The sequence below is a fragment of the Lacerta agilis genome, chromosome 9 (assembly GCF_009819535.1).
Source record: "Lacerta agilis isolate rLacAgi1 chromosome 9, rLacAgi1.pri, whole genome shotgun sequence".
Lineage (NCBI taxonomy): Eukaryota > Metazoa > Chordata > Lepidosauria > Squamata > Lacertidae > Lacerta > Lacerta agilis.
In genome coordinates this window covers 36,231,263-36,249,421 of record NC_046320.1, presented here as the reverse complement: position 1 = coordinate 36,249,421, position 18,159 = coordinate 36,231,263, and the positions used below count along the sequence as shown (strand labels likewise).

General features: G+C 41.7%; 1 protein-coding gene across 2 annotated transcripts in view; it reads right to left on the bottom strand.

Annotated features, from left to right (window-relative positions):
* GATB (glutamyl-tRNA amidotransferase subunit B) overlaps window positions 1-17,005 on the bottom strand; it is a 38,832-nt gene extending 21,827 nt beyond the window's left edge. The window contains exons 1-5 of one of the 2 annotated variants that reach the window (XM_033159982.1): window positions 16,821-17,005; window positions 14,228-14,378; window positions 7,171-7,284; window positions 4,126-4,324; window positions 2,816-2,938 (exon numbers count right to left, since the gene is read on the bottom strand). In XM_033159982.1, the coding sequence (XP_033015873.1) occupies window positions 2,816-2,938; window positions 4,126-4,324; window positions 7,171-7,284; window positions 14,228-14,378; window positions 16,821-16,972 (739 nt within the window). In that variant the 5' untranslated portion in view covers window positions 16,973-17,005. The remainder of the gene's footprint in view (window positions 1-2,815; window positions 2,939-4,125; window positions 4,325-7,170; window positions 7,285-14,227; window positions 14,379-16,820) is intronic. The other variant, XM_033159983.1, reaches the window with a different exon arrangement.
* Window positions 17,006-18,159: the final 1,154 nt, after the last annotated feature.

The window sequence follows — 18,159 nt, the reverse complement described above, 5'->3', positions numbered from 1 at the left end:
TTCCTTTTAAGGCGTTCTCACAAAGCACATGTAGATGGATGCAGTGTGGGTTTTTTTTCTTTGAAAATGTTTAGTGGTACTCTCATTTTGACTCAAGAAAATCACCTTTTTATAGTTCAATTTGGGGAAAAAATAAATACAGTAAATGGACAAAAGTACAAATATTCACAAAATGTTTAGGGGCATGCGTAGCCCTGCGTCCCCCCAGAAAAAAGCACTGCATGGATGCAAGGAAATCTCATTGCCAGAATGATGGATGACTGCATGCTGCTGGTTTAGTTGTGGGTATGGATCTGTTTCTCCTCTGATCAACAGCTTCTGGCATACTTCACATATGGCGATTTTTATATTATACTGTAGTAAAGTATGAATACTGTAAGTGTGAAGTATGAAAATGCATGAATACAACAAACTTGTGTTTGCAAGCATGCCTATCAAACAAGCACATTTGTCAGAAAGCTAGACTGCTCAATAAATTGATTGGTTAATTTATGAATAAAGGAAGATACAGTACGAAGTTTCACCTAGCTCAGTATTGTCCATTCAACATAGTTTCTGGCAGGCCAACACATACAGGAGTTCCTTGGTAGGCTTGTTAATGTGAAAAGGGTTCTCTCAAGGCCTGAACATCACTGACTGAAGCCATTGGACCTCTTGCTTATATTGAGAGCTATATACACAACCAATTCTGTGGTTGTGTATGTATTGCACAACTACCGTACAGGAACCCAAACTCAGCACCAACCAAGCAAACAAAAAAATCTGCATCTTGTCCTTGAGACACATTTCATACTCCTATGATTCTACAAACTATCTATATGTAAGTACATTTCCCCAAATCCTGAGGACTAGAAACATTTCTCTTTTTAAAAAAGGCAAATATTGTCAGATATTCTATGCACAGGACCAAATTCCACAGGGCAATAATGAAATTGCTGAGTAACAGAAACTCTGCCTGCATTCCCTAAGACTTGAAACTGTATTTGTATTGAGTGGAACCTGTTCCCTTGGCCCACAGCTCATTTGTAGTTCTGATATGTCTTTTATCACAATGCGCTTTCTGGATTAAGTGTCCATTAAGCAATTGCATGTTCTTAGACTCCTAGCTGCAGATGAACTACTTATTGCTTACCCTTTGACAATTCATACCTTCACCTTCATTTTTAGTTGACTTCAAAGTCCCACTCTTGTAGGTAGTAACCATGTGCTCAATCTGCTCCTAGAGACTCTCATAAATCCAAGGGCACGGCATGGCAATCAGACAGCTAGCATCTCCCCCCAAATGCCTTCACCTTTTCTGATTATCTTGCAATGAAGTCATGTACCTGATCTTGGCACACTGCAGGTACCTGCTACTGAAAGGATGGATGCTGAATTCAGCCTTTGTCTCCACACTCAATTGGAAGATAGATAAGGCAGGAAGGGGCAAACTTATCCTCAATGAGAAATAGCTCAGATAATACAAAAGTAGCCTCTGTACCACTGGCTGAAAAATGAATGTGGCTGAATCTGATAAGACTGCAGGAAAAAAATACCACTAGCAGACAGAGGAGGAAATGGTGCAAGCCCCACAAGAATTTCACAGCCAGAAAATAAAAAAGAAGCCATCACAAAGAATACCTAAAAAGATGCCTTGGGCACCATTCAGTACAAAAGCAGGAAACAAATGGAAACAAAACAAACAAACAAACAAACAAACAAATAATAAAAAGGATAAAAATCAATGAAACCTCTTCCAGGTAAGGCTGCTTTCCTGAAAAAGTTATTAGAGGCAACTGACACCATCAGCAGCAGGAACTATTGCAATTGTAAGCAGAGGAACTGGTGTTGTGGAAGGCAGCGGATAGCAATGGAAACCTCAAGTAAACTGACAAGGAGTGCAAGGCGCCATCACCCACTCCATGCCCCACTGAGGGTTTATTTGGAAGGCAGCTGCCCTATTTACGTGGCTACAATTTTTCTCTACTGATGATTTCTGAACAGGAGGGGCAGAAATAAGCAATGCTGCTGTCCACTGTCCAGAAGCGCAGAGCCCACAGCAGACAGCGTGTTTCCTCCTAAATAATTGTTGCTGCTTTCGACAACTGTGCGGCTGCATGCAAAGACGAGAGTATGAAGGAAAGGGGGATGTGCCAAGATGTGCACAATATAATGAGGAATTGAGTGTGAGAGATGTTGATGCTTATTCATGCACTCCACTATAGTAGTTTGTGAGGACCTTGATCTAGAATTATTCTGAGGTGCTGGGCGAATCCTAATATGCAACTGTTGTATGTACACATACGCATATATCCTACCATTTTAAGTTTCTGATACCAAACATCCACTTCTACCCCTATCGCTTGACCTCGCTCCAAACCCTCCCAGGATTGCTCCCACATAGCTGAGGTGAGCCCAGAGATTAACAGTCGGGTTGCAACTGCAGTCGTTCCAAAGAATCTGCATCACAGCATCACTTGGAAGGAAGGCAAGCAGGCAAGGGGAGGGGGCTGGGAGAAGCAGCACAGAAGCCATCAGTCATTCCCTTCCTGCTAAGATTTATTATGTAAAATTTAAAAAGGCCTAAGAGCACAAAAGAATCTGAGCTGAAGATGAGGCAGCTGGGCCCCTCTTGGGCACCAGAGGCGCAAGTGACCTTAATTCAGAATCAGAAGATTTTGACGAAGGAAAAAAGAAACCAAAACACAACACGGCACCACAACAATACCGAATGATAAGCAGCTGGAAGGCAAAGTAAGTAAGATGCCGTGAAAGTGCCTTTGTCAGAGGAAAATTACAACTGAGGAATGATAAACATGCCCTCCTCGGTCTCTACCTGCCATGTTTGCTTGGCTGCTCCCAAGAGCCTGCAGGATAAGCTGAAGCTCTCTCACTGCTGCAGCCGCCTCTTCCCCACAGCACATGTCGGGCTCCATGACAACCTCCATGAGGCCAACTCCTACCAGAGACAGATAAGAAATTTTGAACAGCGCCTTTTGATCTCATGTAAACAGTTCAGACATTAAAAGAGAAGAGCCCATGTGAAAAGTGCTTAAACTTTCGTGTGAGGGAAAACTGGCAATCACTTATTATTTAATCACTGTCAAAACGCTTGGATCTGCAAAACCGGCACACGAACGCTCATTTCCCTCTATCACCAAGAGAAAAAACGAGGTCCAACGTTTTTCAAGGGGAAAGCAGACAGCTCAAAAGCAGTTGCTCAGGGACAGTCTGTGTGCTGAGTTGATTTAATATTTGTATCCCGCTTTTCCAACAACAAATGTTGAGCACAAAGAGGCTCACAATAATCGCAGTAGCATTAAAAAAACAAACAAACATTGCAACCACTATAACATCAAACACCTTGGCATATAAAAGCAAATGACAAGAACAAATTCATCAGAGCAAGTAATACAATTCAACAAAGTCATAGCGACCCATAGTATTGCTGGGAGACTTCCTAATTCGGGCTAGGAGGAGGTTTCTGAGACAGCAATTCCTTTCTATTGTGTTTGGGGTGGGGGGACCAGGCCTGGCAGCACAGGCCACTGAAAAACAGAACTGGCAGCAAGACCCAGCAGGTGGAAGGTGCTTAAACTTTCCCCAACAAACCTCAATCTTTCCCCTACTCAGAATAGTAAGTATGTATATAGTATGTATGTATGTATGGGCCGTTACGGTTCAGCATCTAGGCCATATTGTGTCACACTCAAGATACTGTATCAATCCATCGTCTCACACTTTTCCATTCAGTTCATGTCTAAAGCCACATTCTTCCATTCACACTCCTAGATGGAAGAACCTGGGCTTGAAGAAAAGCGGTGTGTGTGTGTGTGTGTGTGTGTGTGGGTGGGTGTGTGTGTGTATGAAGGATTCACACAGCCACCTTTCACCTCTGAAAATGGCAAACACAACTATCAGCCAGAGTCCCATCCCTGGATTTGCTGCCAGACATGCAGACCAGCTGTGAGAAAGGCATTCTCTTGATGCCTTGATCAAGCCAGCCTTTCACTGTGTGTGTGTAGAACAACTCACATCAGGAGGTAACACTGACAGCCTCAGATAGAAGCACAGAATGCTGCTACCTTTTTCCTTTAAAAATATATATAAATAATAGTTATATAGACAAAAGAGTATCAAACCTACCTGCCCTGTTCAAATCCACAAGGGTCTGGCTCCTTAAATCATCATGAAGACTCTTTCCACTGTCTTGCTCCAACTGTACCTGCTTGATCCTCACACTCCTGGTTACAATTTCATTCTGGTTTTTCCCCATGCGCAGAATGTATGACAAGTTCCCATTCACAGCAATGGGAAGCCTTTGCTGAGTGATCTGATAGCCGGCCTGCATTTAAAATTGCAGCAATCAACCATTTTAAAATGGTCATGTATCAACTTTATATTCCAATAGATGGCCCTTTTCTCTAAGCAATTATTAACAACAAATTCATGCAATACACATTAAAGACTCAGTGTAATCTTTTCGCTTAGCTTTCCCCTTCCCCATTCCCCATTAAAATGATTACTTTTTAAACCTAACAGATGACAAGTGACGAGAAGAAACAGGCATTCCATTTTCTATCTGTAGCCCCATTTTTCATATCCAACCGTCCAAAGATCTCCAAAGTAGCATTTATCTTATCTACATGTGTAATAAAACTATGAATCTCATTACAGGCTCTGATAATGCTAGCTTACGGCAGTTTTGCATGAGAAAAACAACCTTGGGGAGTAGGATTGAACTGGCTGACAGAAGGGTCAAGTATCCTCTCCTGCCTGCTATCTCTCTCCTTCACCTAAGTCACACCCTGCATTAGTGTTCTACCCCATTTCCCCCTTAACAAACTGGGCATTGCACACTTAACACACTGTATGGCGAGGGAAAAGGTGCAGACTGCGTGTGTTTTGAGCTAACAAAATGTGACTTCTATTGTTTTGTTACAGTGTAATAATACTTTAAGGACGCGGGTGGCGCTGTGGGTTAAACCACAGAGCCTAGGGCTTGCTGATCAGAAGGTCGGCGGTTCGAATCCCCGCACCGGGGTGAGCTCCCGTTGCTCGGTCCCAGCTCCTGCCCACCTAGCAGTACAAAAGCACGTCAAAGTGCAAGTAGATAAATAGGTACCGCTCCAGCGGGAAGGTAAACGGCGTTTCCGTGCACTGCTCTGGTTCACCAGAAACGGCTTAGTCATGGTTGCCACATGACCTGGAAGCTGTACGCCGGCTCCCTCGGCCAGTAAAGCGAGATGAGTGCCGCAACCCCACAGTCGTCCACGACTGGACCTAATGGTCAGGGGTCCCTTTACCTTTTACCTTTAATAATACTTTATTATCCTTTTGTGTGCCATATGTGAATGTACTGAATATAGATTGTGGGGCTAAATTATAGGGAGCCCTGGCTGAAATTAAGGCTTGTGTGTGAACCTCAAAGGGCAACTCCAAACCCTAATGAATGGCTTTATAGTTCTTCTATTTCAAGTTGAACCACAAGCAGAACCCCTTTTAAAATGCTCAAAAAATAACAAACAGAAATGGCAGTCAACCTCTCTTTAATCAACACCCAGAATGGAATTTTGTTTTTAATTTTCATATGGTATTTGTATATGGTACCATGAACACACTTTCAAATTCCCACTCACATATAAACTTGCAAAGGTGCAAGTAGACAATCATGGATCCCCCACCCACTTATTAAGGTTTGAGCAACCACATGGCTTCCCCCACCCACCCACAGCTGTTTTTAGGCTAAAAACCACTTGTGGTCTCTGTAGGTGCATATTGCACCTGTCTTTTCCCCCAGTGGAGCCCACATCAGCCTCAGGACCAGTAGTTCTGAGCATAGCAAGGAAGGCTAAACACCCTTTCCCCAGCTCCAATGCTTTCCCCATGACAGATTTTATACTTTTAAAAAGGCCAGGTGATTTGATTAGAGATCTCCCACATAATGTTTAGTTTGGCCTAGGTGACCTTTGGCAACCTCTATCTCTTAATCTAATCTACCTTGAAAGGTTTTCATACAGGTGTAGAACTCAACAATGACAGTAACTTATTAGGGGGGTTTTCTTACTAAACACTTCTAAGGAGATCCTCCCTCCCTGCCATTGCATCCCATCCCCAGAATATGGGGCAGGGGTGGGGAACCTATTCTGGCCAAATTTGCCAAATTTCTGGCCACCTATCAATCACCTCACCTTATAGTGATATCAGGTGATGCTGCCCTCTGAATACCATATTGGTAGGACTTTCAAACAGTCCTTAGTAAACAACCCACACTGCTCGCAGGAATGTTTGCAAAGGACTTTCAAAGAGCCCTTGTGCTGTTCCTTCAAACTTCCACAAAATGGAGGTTTGAAGGCGCACTGCAGTGCACATATCCAAACTGCTTCTTCAAATGGATGCATGATATTAGGTGGGTCATGGCTTCCCCAAAGTGGCCAGGTGGGCACAGGCTGGCTGGAGGTTCTCCACTCCTGATGCAGGGATTTTCTGCAAAGAGCAGAAAAAACTATCATGTATCTTTAGCATTACAATTGTGGCTTCAAGGAAAAACACAGGCCACTATTTAAATTTTAAAACGATAAACCCTGACTGTTGGATGAATTTGAACAGACGGGTTTCACTTTAGATCTGAGCTTTGCCTCATTACGTTTGAAAAAGCAAGTCTGGTCCTAATATAAGCGTCATCTGTAATATCAGCAGGTAAAACTGCATGATTTTTTAAAGTCTTCTTCATTTGCTTTTGCGATCAGCGACATGTAAAAACAGGATGTTGCATTTCAGATCCTTTAAAGTAATGAGAACCAATGCCTGTGATGTCTACAGGACCATAATGCGGATTTGTAATACATTCGTTTCAAACACAAAGATCAATATCAGACTGTTTGTCTTAACCCTAACAGACAATTAGAGGGAATAGAGGAAGTCTGGCCCTAGCAGCGCCTTCTCTCAATTCAATTATCCAAAGCCACTGGAAACATGAGGCGCAGGACTGCAGTCAGCAATCAGGACAATCACCTTCAATCAGAAAGAGCCTGGCTACAGCTGCCTATTCATCAGGGCTCAGTGCTTGGATGGGCAAAACAGTGGCAGAGAACAAAAAACCGTCTCTTCTCCCAGCCTGTTTTCCCCATCAGTTCTCCAGGCTTGTCCCTCTTCCGATTTGCCGAGGGACAAAGCTCAATACATACTCACAGGCAGATCTGCATAGAAATAGTGTTTCCTGTCAAACAAGGACTTCTTGTTTATGGTGCAGTTCAGCGCAAGGCCCGTCATCACTGCGGCTTCTACACATCTCCTGTTGAGAACCTAAAGAAACATGACAGATGACTTCACTCAGATACCCAGTATGAAACAAATGCCTCTCCCACACACTGCCTTTTAAACAGCACACATTCCACTTTGCTTGCCTTCAAGAAGCATTATCTGTCTTTCTCATGCGTGGGAAGCTCAGCCTCAGCAGCAAGACGCTGGAGCCTTATGCAAAAGAGTATCTTCCCATGCCAGAGTGAGTGGGGTGGAAGCTGCTGCTGAGGGATAGAAACATGCTTTGAACATATGGCACATCCCAGGTTTAAGGTTTTGGTTCCCACCCTTGCCAGCTACTGATGTAAGTGAAAAACAGGCAAGGGTCAACTCACAGGAAGGGGTTCCTGTAGCGCTACAGTAAAGCTCAGGTGCTTCAGAAGGCAATTCAGGACCAGAGCAACATGGGTCATCTTTCCAGGCATTCTCTTTGCCTCATTTGGATTTGAAAGACCAAGGAAAAGTGTGGATACACAGAGGGTAAGCAGCAAGCAAGTGTAATTTCTGATATTGCACAAAATCATTTCTGATTGTAGGGCACAGAAAAGCCTCACAACATGCAGTAAATAAAAGTGAAATCTGGCATCGAAACCTAGGTCAGATCCACACCATATACCGGTATTTAAAGCAGTTTTATCAAGCAAGGCTTCCTTCAAAGAATACTGTGAAGTGCAGCTGTTAAGGGTGCTGGGAACTGTAGCTCTGTGAGGGGCCTCCTGACAACTCTCAGCACCCTTAAAGTACAGTTCCCAGGATTCTCGGAGGGAAGCAATGACGGTTAAAGAGGTATAACAGTGCTTTCAGTGTATGTTGTGGGCATGGCCCTACTCTCCATTCTCATGCCAAGGGATGTCAATTTATTTATGTGCCAACTCACCTTCCAAATCCTCAGAATTTGGAGTGGAAGGGGACACTCAGACTGACTATTTGATAACGCTCAAAATCAGATTTCCAAAATTCTTCTAATATAAGGACATGGGTCTTTACTTGTTCGGGCCAGGTTAATACAGCTTTAAGTCAGGGATGGAGAACCTGCAGCCCTCCAGATGTTGTTGCGCTCCAATTTTGTTGTTGGCCCCAGCCAACATGGTCAATGGTCCAACGCTGTTGCCACTGTATCTGGAGGGCCATACGTTCTCCATCCTTCCCTTAAATTAAACTGAAAGGAATCACCAAGCCTTCCTTTAATATGCAGCTTCAAAGTGTGCTTATTATTACCGATTTCAAATGGCAACAGAACTGCCGTTATTCTGTGTTCTATCATAGTATAGCTATCAAGAGGTCTGGAATAGCAAGATGAAGAAATTATTGCTGTTCTGCAAGGAACTTCCTCCACTTCAAACATTTTCTTTCCTCCTCCCCTCTGCCATGGCTTTCTTTGTGGAGTATGCAATCCCCGTGCTTTCTAGGACAGGAGCGTCAACATGTAGAAATGTAAGAAGCTGTGTTATATTTAGTCAGAGCATTGGTCCATATAAAGTCTACTACACTGACTGGTAGTGGCTCTTTGGGGTTTCAGACTTTCGCAGCCGTACCCGGTGACACAAAGGATTGAACCTGGGATTTTCTGTATATGCAAAGCAGATGCTCTACCACTGAGCAATGGCCCTTCCCAAACGAAAAGCCAGTCCATAAATAGGATGCACAGCTCCAAACCTTTCCTGAGATATATACCACTTGGCTATAATATGTGTCAAGTCTTAGTCCCCTGGCCCCAAGGAATTCAATGATTTGGCATTAGAATTAACTCAATCCTAGAAGCAACCCAAAATCTGAATCTAATAAGGTAATGGGATACAGACATACACTTGAAGGAAAGATGGCATATAACAAACAAACAAACTAATATCTAGGATGCTGTTAAACCATTCGTGTAACTGGTATGGCTTCTTGGGTGTTTGCTATATATTTGAGGAAACTGTTGAGCCTAAAATAAAAATGCGTAAAATACAGCAGAAATGTTTGAAGAGCAGCAGAACAGGATCCAATTAGTCCTGACTTGTAGACCAAAATGAAAGACTGCCAACGATGCTGAAGTATTAAATTGTTTTAGTGTCAAAATAATAGTTTCCTATGCAGGAAGTGTTTCTGGTGTCAGTTGTAAATTTTCTCTTCTACAACATAAAAGAATATCTATAATTGTCTCTCTCCTGGCATTTTACATTGGTTTTTAACTGTTTGGCTATATTAACTATCTGCATGAAACTTGAGCCTTTTTTGCCCCTTGGGGTTCATCACTGTTTTATTTACGGTAAAAGCATTTCTAGAGTTTTAAAGGGTAAAACTTATGTAGAACTTAGCTGAAAGCTTCTCACCATTTGTGTGGGTTTCAGTGAAAACTGAGATTCCACACCAACAGCACACAACCCTGGGACCCATGATTTATTAATTTTTTGGGGGGAGGGGAGTAAGCAGTAAAAGGTATGTAAACAATATGTCTGCTAGTGGCACAAGCAAGCACATTTGGACAGCTGCTACACTGATCCTACAAGAAAAGAAGAACAATATGCAATTGTTTATACATGTGTGTGTTTAGGATAGGCCAATGGGTTATCTGGCAATGTAGCTTAATGCCAAACGTGTGTGTTTGTGTATCTGTATCTGTGGAGAGGAGAGGAGATCTTTAATCCCAGATTGGATGAACTTCCAATTTGGGATTCCCAAAATCCATGGTTTTACAGAAAAAAACTAAAACACCTAAAAAACAGGAAACTTAAATCTAATATAGATGTTTAGGAGCTATTACAAGTTTATTGATTCACTAATCTACCACAACTGTGTTGTTAGAAAGCAGCTCTTGCATAATAAAGCCCTCAAATATTGGCGCTTGTGGAAAAGAGAAATTCAATAAAGGCAGTCCTGCATTACCAGCACAAATTGGAAAAAGAGATGTTCTCAGTGCTAATCATCAATGTGCATGTATTGGTTTAGTTCAGTGAATGGGCTGGATCCTTCTTCCAGATAAATAACCCATCACATTCATTCCCTTGCTGCTTCAAATGAGGTGCCATTAATAATTACATAAGGGATTTGCCAAAGTTAATAATGAACTGTGCTCTTTATTTTTTATTCTGCCAATGCAAAACTAATTTAAGACAGATCAAAGAAATATTTAGATACTGTAGTACAGAATAATGAAGACCACAAAAAATCCCTTTGCAGACACAAGACCTTTTCCAGTAAACAAAATGATTCTTCCTCAATGTTCAGCTGTAGACATCATTCCCCAGGTGACAGATTAATCTAAATTAATTAACTATTGATATGGAACCTCAGGTTCAAAATAATTAAGCTCTACACTCTCCTGGTTTAACTTTTCCCCAGCTATAAAAAATGTTGGCACACAGCTAGGATTGCAAAAGTCTCAGTGTTGACCTCATTTGGCACCTCCTGAAGTTGAAATCAATATGAAATTCATAGTAACCAAGCGAGTAGATTTAAGCTGGCAAAATATTTTACACCTATTTCATGAAAGACCCTCCTCACTACTTTAAGTAGGAACATCAAATTCATGGCACGAATGACCAAACTCTCCATCCAGCAGATGCCCGGTGGCCGTACACAATTTTTAAAAATCAGAACAGCCAACTTGGTAAAAGTGTAGCCAAACAAAGGATCATGGTATAGCGAAATTCAAGCTGGAGACACCCCAATTTGTAGCGCTCTCTGAAGAATTGCACTGTGCCAGCTTTAAAACTAGGATTTTAGAAATATTTTTAATGCTGAATGTTAGTGGGATGGTGAGGTGGTAATTAGGAATTGTTTCCTTGCAGGTTTTAGGAAGAGGACACCAGTGAACTCCAGAGAGCCACACAGGGGACATTTGCCTCTGTGAAAGAGCCCAAAGTGTAAGGCCATCTTCCCTAACTGGATGCAAGCCCCAAGCCTATGTAGCCAACTTTGTGTGCATCAGGCGTCGTCAGTGTGCCATTGCTACTGAGGCCCAACCAGTGGGCATATACGGTATCTCTGTGTGAGCTGTATGACTTTTTGGGAGATTTGTAGCTAAACATGTGGGCTGCCCTTCTGGCAAAAATGCCTCCCAAGACAACCACCCATATAAAGTAAAACATAACATTAAAGGCATTAAAATCACTTAAAACAATCCCTTCTTGTGTGTCCTTGAGTTCTCCATTTTGTTTCAGTCTGTCTGAGAGTACAATGAAGTTCAAAGCAGAAGAGATGCATGATGTATGTTCTCTCACCACCCACCCCTCCTATGGGGATAATAGCTTTGAATGAGTGATCTAGATTAGGACAATGATGCAGGTAACGTGTTAAATCTCACGTTTCCCAGCATCAGTCTCAACTGCCTCTCCTGCATGACTGCTTTTAATGCCCACCTCCCCACAGATGATTAGTTAGAAGATCTCCTGGTGTCTGTTTTCCAACCTTCAACAGTGCTGGCAAACATGTTGTTTGAATCTGCTATAAGAAAGTTTGGCAATTACTGCATAAATATAAACAGTTTTGTGTTTAAAACAACTGAAATTTTCATATGCAACTAAAGTATCTAAAGGACTTCTTCCATCTGTTAACTTTAAAGCAGACAGAATTTTAAGCCTAAAATAGATGCCAAATCACATCTGGAATAATACTCCCATTAACTAAATTGTGCAACCATTAAGATGTTCATGCACACTAAAGCACCCCGTTAAAATCAGGAAGGTACCATCACTCTTGCCTAAAACCGTAAAATAAAATAAAACCTATGAAGCAGTAATACTAATAAATAAAAACAGAATTCCGTATCACATTCTGACACTCGAGTACTAACATTTTTAAATATCCACTTTCAACTTATCTACCAAAAACTGCAAAGGAAAAAATATTTTTTTCTTTCCCTCTCCTTGCACAGATAAAAGCCTCTGTTGGAGGTGAACAAGAGCAGATCACGAATTTTTCATTAGGTTAGCCATCAAGCTGACTACTAATCAGGAGCTCTTATCTCAAAGGAAGCCTGTTTCAGCTTAGGCTCAAGATTTCTCACTAGGGAACAACTGTAAAAGGAACAACCATTTCTTCTTAAAATGTACAGAAATCCAGAAGAATATGGCAAAGAGGCATGCAGGCTGCCCTCACACATATTCTGTGTGTGTTTAGGGACAATCTTCACACGTAACTTTATTTTGCTTTATTTATTTATCTAAGCACTTCTAAGGTGTTATGTATGTTTATATTTATCAGGATTAAGCCTCCCAAGGTAGCTCACAACATACAACTTTATTGTGAAAGAATGGTATAGATACAGCAAAAAATACAATGTACCACAACACACCCTCGTTTTTGCCTGATGTGAGCTATTCTGATAGACAACAGCTCTACAACACTTCAGATGGGGTGTTCCTCAGTCATAACCCAGGACCCTACTACAAGACACATCAACAGCTGCATCCAGGAATTTTTGTTTGTGTAGCACGGACTCTGCTACAAATAAAAAATAGCAAAAAGGTCATACACGTACAACAAAACCATCAATGGGTTTTATCCATTTATGCCCTTAGCAGAAAATGACTCTAATTTCTTGCCAATCCCTCCTACTTACTGCAGCCCTCTCTGCTGTATCCCATTCTGGGTTCAACCATCATTAACAAGAAGAAGGGAGAGAACAGTTGGCTTAATTGGGTTAGGGGGAGATGGCTGAAGATGGGGTTTCCCAACTTATGTGAACGGAAACACTTTATGCAAAGGCAAAAGGCACCATTGGATACCACCCAGCAGATTTAAGGCTTTTTCTTCATGTGTACTTAGTCTGTCCAAAATAAGAAATATAACAATACTACACTATGCTGAAAGCTAATTGGCCACACCTAGCAGTATCTCTCTCCACATGCAACTCATTCAATATTCAATAATCTCATTGTAGCAGATGCCAGTCTCTTGTTGAGGGACATGGCTCAGCAGTAAAGCAAAAGGTCCCAAGTTCAACTCCCAGCATCTCCAGTGAGGACTGGGAAAAAGTAGGCCAAGTAGACAATAGTGATCTAGCTGGCCCAATGGTCTGACTTGGTGTAAGGCAGTTTCCTATGTTTCTACAGATAAACACAAGCAGAGGTAATCTTACTGCATCCCACCAAAGAACCTATGTTGGAGCATTAAAAGGCCAGAACCTAATTTTGTGTATTAAAATAAGTCAATAATTTCAAACTGCTTGGCCAAATACTATACTGTAGTTTGGCTAGGAAATCAGTCAAGAAGGCTCACAATCTTCCACTCACTTGCAAGCATAGGTCAAGTAGTAGTTGTTTCCAAGTAAGCATTCAGATGGCAAACTACCCAATGTTCATATTGTAGATTGCTATGGCTGCAGGGAAACACCACTTTCCCGTAAAAGGCTAGTAGTGTTTAAAGCTGAAGGAAAATCAGAGCCTGATGTGGAGTCAGTGGCTCTACCAAGTCCAGAGAACCAAACCCATATTACTTTTCCTGTTGTAGCAGAAGAAGCAAAGGAACAATCTCTATTAAGTCTTGGGGGTGCATGTGAGCCAGCTGTAAGGAAAGTTGTCTTTTTTGTTATTAAGCTTCTTATAAGTACATGTAACATGGATGGTGCTCTGTTAAATAATGGTGATTTATTTGAAGTGGTTATATTTGTATCCTGCTTTTCAGACAAATATTGTATGTCAAACCAGCTCATACCAATATTTTAAAAAAGTGAGACAAGAGGCACTGCCCTCTAGTTTACAAATTTAAAAAGGCAAGATTACACAAAAAGGAATCAATGTGGAGGGAAAAGGTAGAGGGAAATTAAGTGGTCAACTGCAAGCTGCTTGTTCCTTCTTAGATAGAAGTGTTTCAACCATCTAGTATCCCTTTTAAACATTATGACTCTTAATAATTTTTAAAACCTGAAGAATTAATGGTGGCTGCCTGTTCCTGTTTGATAAGACAGGCTTTGTTGTTGTTGAAAATTCAATACTAATATAAGCATTCAATTCAAACTTACAGGTAGAGTTCCAGGTAAAGAAGCATCAAAAAAAGATACTAAGGAGTTAGGTGCTGCTGCAAACTGGACTTGTGAACTGGAGAAAAGCTTTGAGTTGGAGCAGATCTGTGCATGAATTTCCAGGCCTACCACTGCTGCCCAGGGAACATTCCTAAAAGAAAGTCATAAGAAATATTCACTAGCTGGGTTGATGCAATTCAAATTTCTAAAACAGCTGGGGTGTGGTGTGGTGGAGAATACAAATGTCAAAAGTATCAGAGTTCAACAGTATGCTGGAGCACACTACAAGCCCACAACTGCTGTATAATGAACACTGAAAGATGTTTTGAAATGTTTTCATAAGCAGCTGAAAATTGTACAAAAAGCAGCATGTGAGAAGGCAAAAAGAAACCCACATCCTGAAAGTCTTACATCGATTTAAAGTGCATTTCAGAAGTTAATTTTATCCAGAAAGGGTTTGTTGGACAGGTATCCAATTTTGTACCCAGTGGAGATTATGAAATAGAAAATAAATATTAATTGATATCCTTCTATGTATGAGAAATCTCCAACAGACAGGTGGCATATTCAATTATGCATATGCTGTCAGATGGTCACTTTCAAGCTGGGAAAGGTGGGTCTACAGAGCACTATTAGTACTGGATTAGCATAAACATCAGTAGTCTGGCAATAGAGAAATCATCTTTTCAACTCAAGAGATGGTTCTCTGAACAGGAAGAACAAGCACCTTCCTATCTGCTGAAAAGTAATTGCAGCTCTCACATCCATAATCTTTATATGAGCAAGAGAACAGTCACCTTTACTGCCTGAACCGCTTGACAGGTTCTGGAAGTAATTATCTGGACTTGTACAAAGAAAAGACACAAATATCATATTTCATTGGTGAAGTCAAGCTTACGCCGTAGCTATGACAGAAGTACTTAGATCAAGATGGGAGATTAGGAAAGCAGAAAAGCTCTAAGCAAATACATCAAATATAGTGCTTCTTTCAAACATTAAAATACTTTTAAAAAACCCAACCAAGACCAAAGTTCTGTTTCTCTATAATGAATTATTCAAACAAAGTGAGCTTCCCATTCTCATCTCATTTATTATGAAAAGTAATTAGGAGTAATTGTTGAATATTGTTTTATGTTACTATTCTGCTTACCGGTATATTCAAAACGTATCGGTGGGGGAAAAAGAAGCAAAATATACATATCTGGGTGGGGTACCTGTGGCCCTCCAGTTGTTACCAGACTCTCACTCCCATCATCCCTGACTACTGACCAGGCTGGCTCAGTTTTATAGGAGCTGTAATTCAACAAATAGCTGGAGGGCTACAGGTTCCCCATTCCTGGGATATATATTCAACAGAACTTCACAGAGTAAATCATGGAACAACATGGATTTAGAAAACATCAGAACTAAAATAGCATATTTTGCCACAAAGGTTACAGGATGGGGTGGGAATCCCAAATTGTACCTTGTGTAAAAGAGCACCATGAATCTTGGTATGATGTCTGTCTTAGTGTAATTTGCAGAGGGATAGCCATGCTTGTGGTTTCTTTGCAACACCAGCTAAGACTCTCATGGCACTTTGAAGACCAACAAATTTATTGTTTTATTAGCTTTTGTGGACCGGAGCTGACTTCACTGACTGAATGATACTCTGGTCACACATCTGATGAAGTACACTGTAGTCCACAAGAAACTGGTGCCTATATTTTAATATTTTAATATGCCAAAAGACTCTTTGTTGTATTGTAGATAGCTTAAAAACAAGCTGGTTTTAATGAAACACGTTCTCATTTTTTTGAAACTGCAATTTAAAGGCTGCTCCAAACATGTAGTTTATTATGCAGTTATAGGAAAAGAAGGCAGTGTAGATGTGCAAACATTTTAATCCAATGTGCACGTACTGTATATTTATTTTTTTGTGATGCATGCATAGGAACATAGGAAGCTTCCTTACACTGAATCGGACAATTAGTCCATCTAGGTCACTACTAATTTCACTAATTAGTAGTGGTCCCCTAAGGTTTCTAATGGGGTATTTCCAGTCCTTCCTGGAGACTTGAAGCCAATACCTTCTGCATGCAAAGCAGGTGCTCTACCATTGAGTTAAGAACCTCCTCCTGTATGCCAGGTGCTGCACATTTCACCCTCCACAAACCTGTGCCACTGGTAAAAGGAACACTTGCACTTTTTTAAATCCCATAGTACTGGGTTTTTAAAAATGGGTAAGAAATGTATACTTTTTGACACAGTCCTCCATCTATTTATATGAACCTTCATTTTATTTTAAACTTTGAGAAACAAGCTTTTTGTGTGTGTGGAGTGGGAGGGGGGGAAGGCCAGGGGTTGCTGTTTGTTAGCTACCTTATTCTACTACCGCTCCTATCCAGACCTTTGCGACAGTCAGATTAATAGTTGCTCTGCGTCGTGAAAGGGAAAATAAAAGACAACCTGGGAAGCTGACAAAAACGCAGAATACCAACGTAGGGAGGCGAACTGCATGAAGCACAAATAAGGGATGGGGGACGTGGAGGCGAGCAGATGCGGCAGGAGTCCTTCCTCTACCCAGCCCGGTTATTACTACTCCCTGTCGTACCGTTTCTGCTTCTCTGTCACCTCTTTCGCACTCCGGCAGAGCGCGCTAGCGGCCACCGGACCCTCCGAGCCGCGCAGTTCGGCGACATTCCCGACGCTGCGATGCCCAGACCCGAGCCAAACCCGGCAGCGCCGCATCACGGGCGCCGCCATTTTGCTCAGAGTTTGTGAGGCGTCAGGTGACCCACCTACTCTTGCGGAGCCTCCTGGGAAATGCAGTCCCGACCGCGCGCGGACTAGAGGAAACGAAGGGAAGCAAAATAAGCATTTCCCGTGGTGCACCGCGACTGATCCCTTCTAAGTCCAATGGGGAGAGTAGTACTGAGAGAGGGCTGATCTGTTGCAGCCGTTCCTGCCGGTGGAAATCGGCCGATGGTTCACGCTCCCTCTGGTGGCAGGTGGGCGGGTGGGGTGCAAAATTAGGTGCCTGTGGTCTGGAATCAAAAGGAACCTAGGGCAGTACAGGCAGAGTAGTCTGCCTGTTCCACTGGTTCACTCCCCTCTATCTGTACCCACTTCACGTACAGAATCCTCTTTCCTATTTCCGTTGCTCCTTATCTGACTATGCATTTATTTATTTTTCAAGTGAGATATAATCTTACAAGATACTCAGTAAACGTGAAAGCACGGAAATTATACTTTTTAAGATGCATGCACCAGACGAGTCCGGCTTGCACAGAAAATTATGCAATGGAAAGTTCAGTAATTTATCTGGAAATTCTATTCTTTAGCACTGGAGCATCTCCCTGTAATGTGAGCAAAACAATTTCATGCTGAAATGGTGATATGCTCAAGATTATTTATAGCTGTTGTGGGCTGATTTCATTTTTGTTTAAAACTTAGCAGGGTTTGGCCTGGTATTGTTTCGTGGTGGAAGTGTCTGTTCCATCACAAAAATATGTGCATAATCATTGTGGTATGTTGTCAGTCACTTGTAGGTGTTTTATTATAGGAGCAGCTGGGATACTTTAATAGGCAGGCTCCTGTAAATGAAATACATTATTCCCTCTGTCATTTACCCTAAGGGAGTGAATCGCTGTTCCTTTTCCGTAAGTGGATATCTTGAGGCTTGATCTCTTTTATGTCCTTGAAAAGATGGACATTCAATAGGTAAGGTACAAGTTGTGCCAGTGTTTCCTCTCTCACTCTGTTTCACAGCTATTACACTCATGATATTACACAGTTTATTATACTATTGCTGTATTGCCGTTGTTAACTCATTTCTTGCCTATTTGCTACCCTGAGACTCTTTTCCCCAAGACCACATGCAAACAAAAGACCTTGTGGACCTTCTCTCAGTTCAAAACAACAGGATGAGGCTGGGTCTACATATGCAGCAG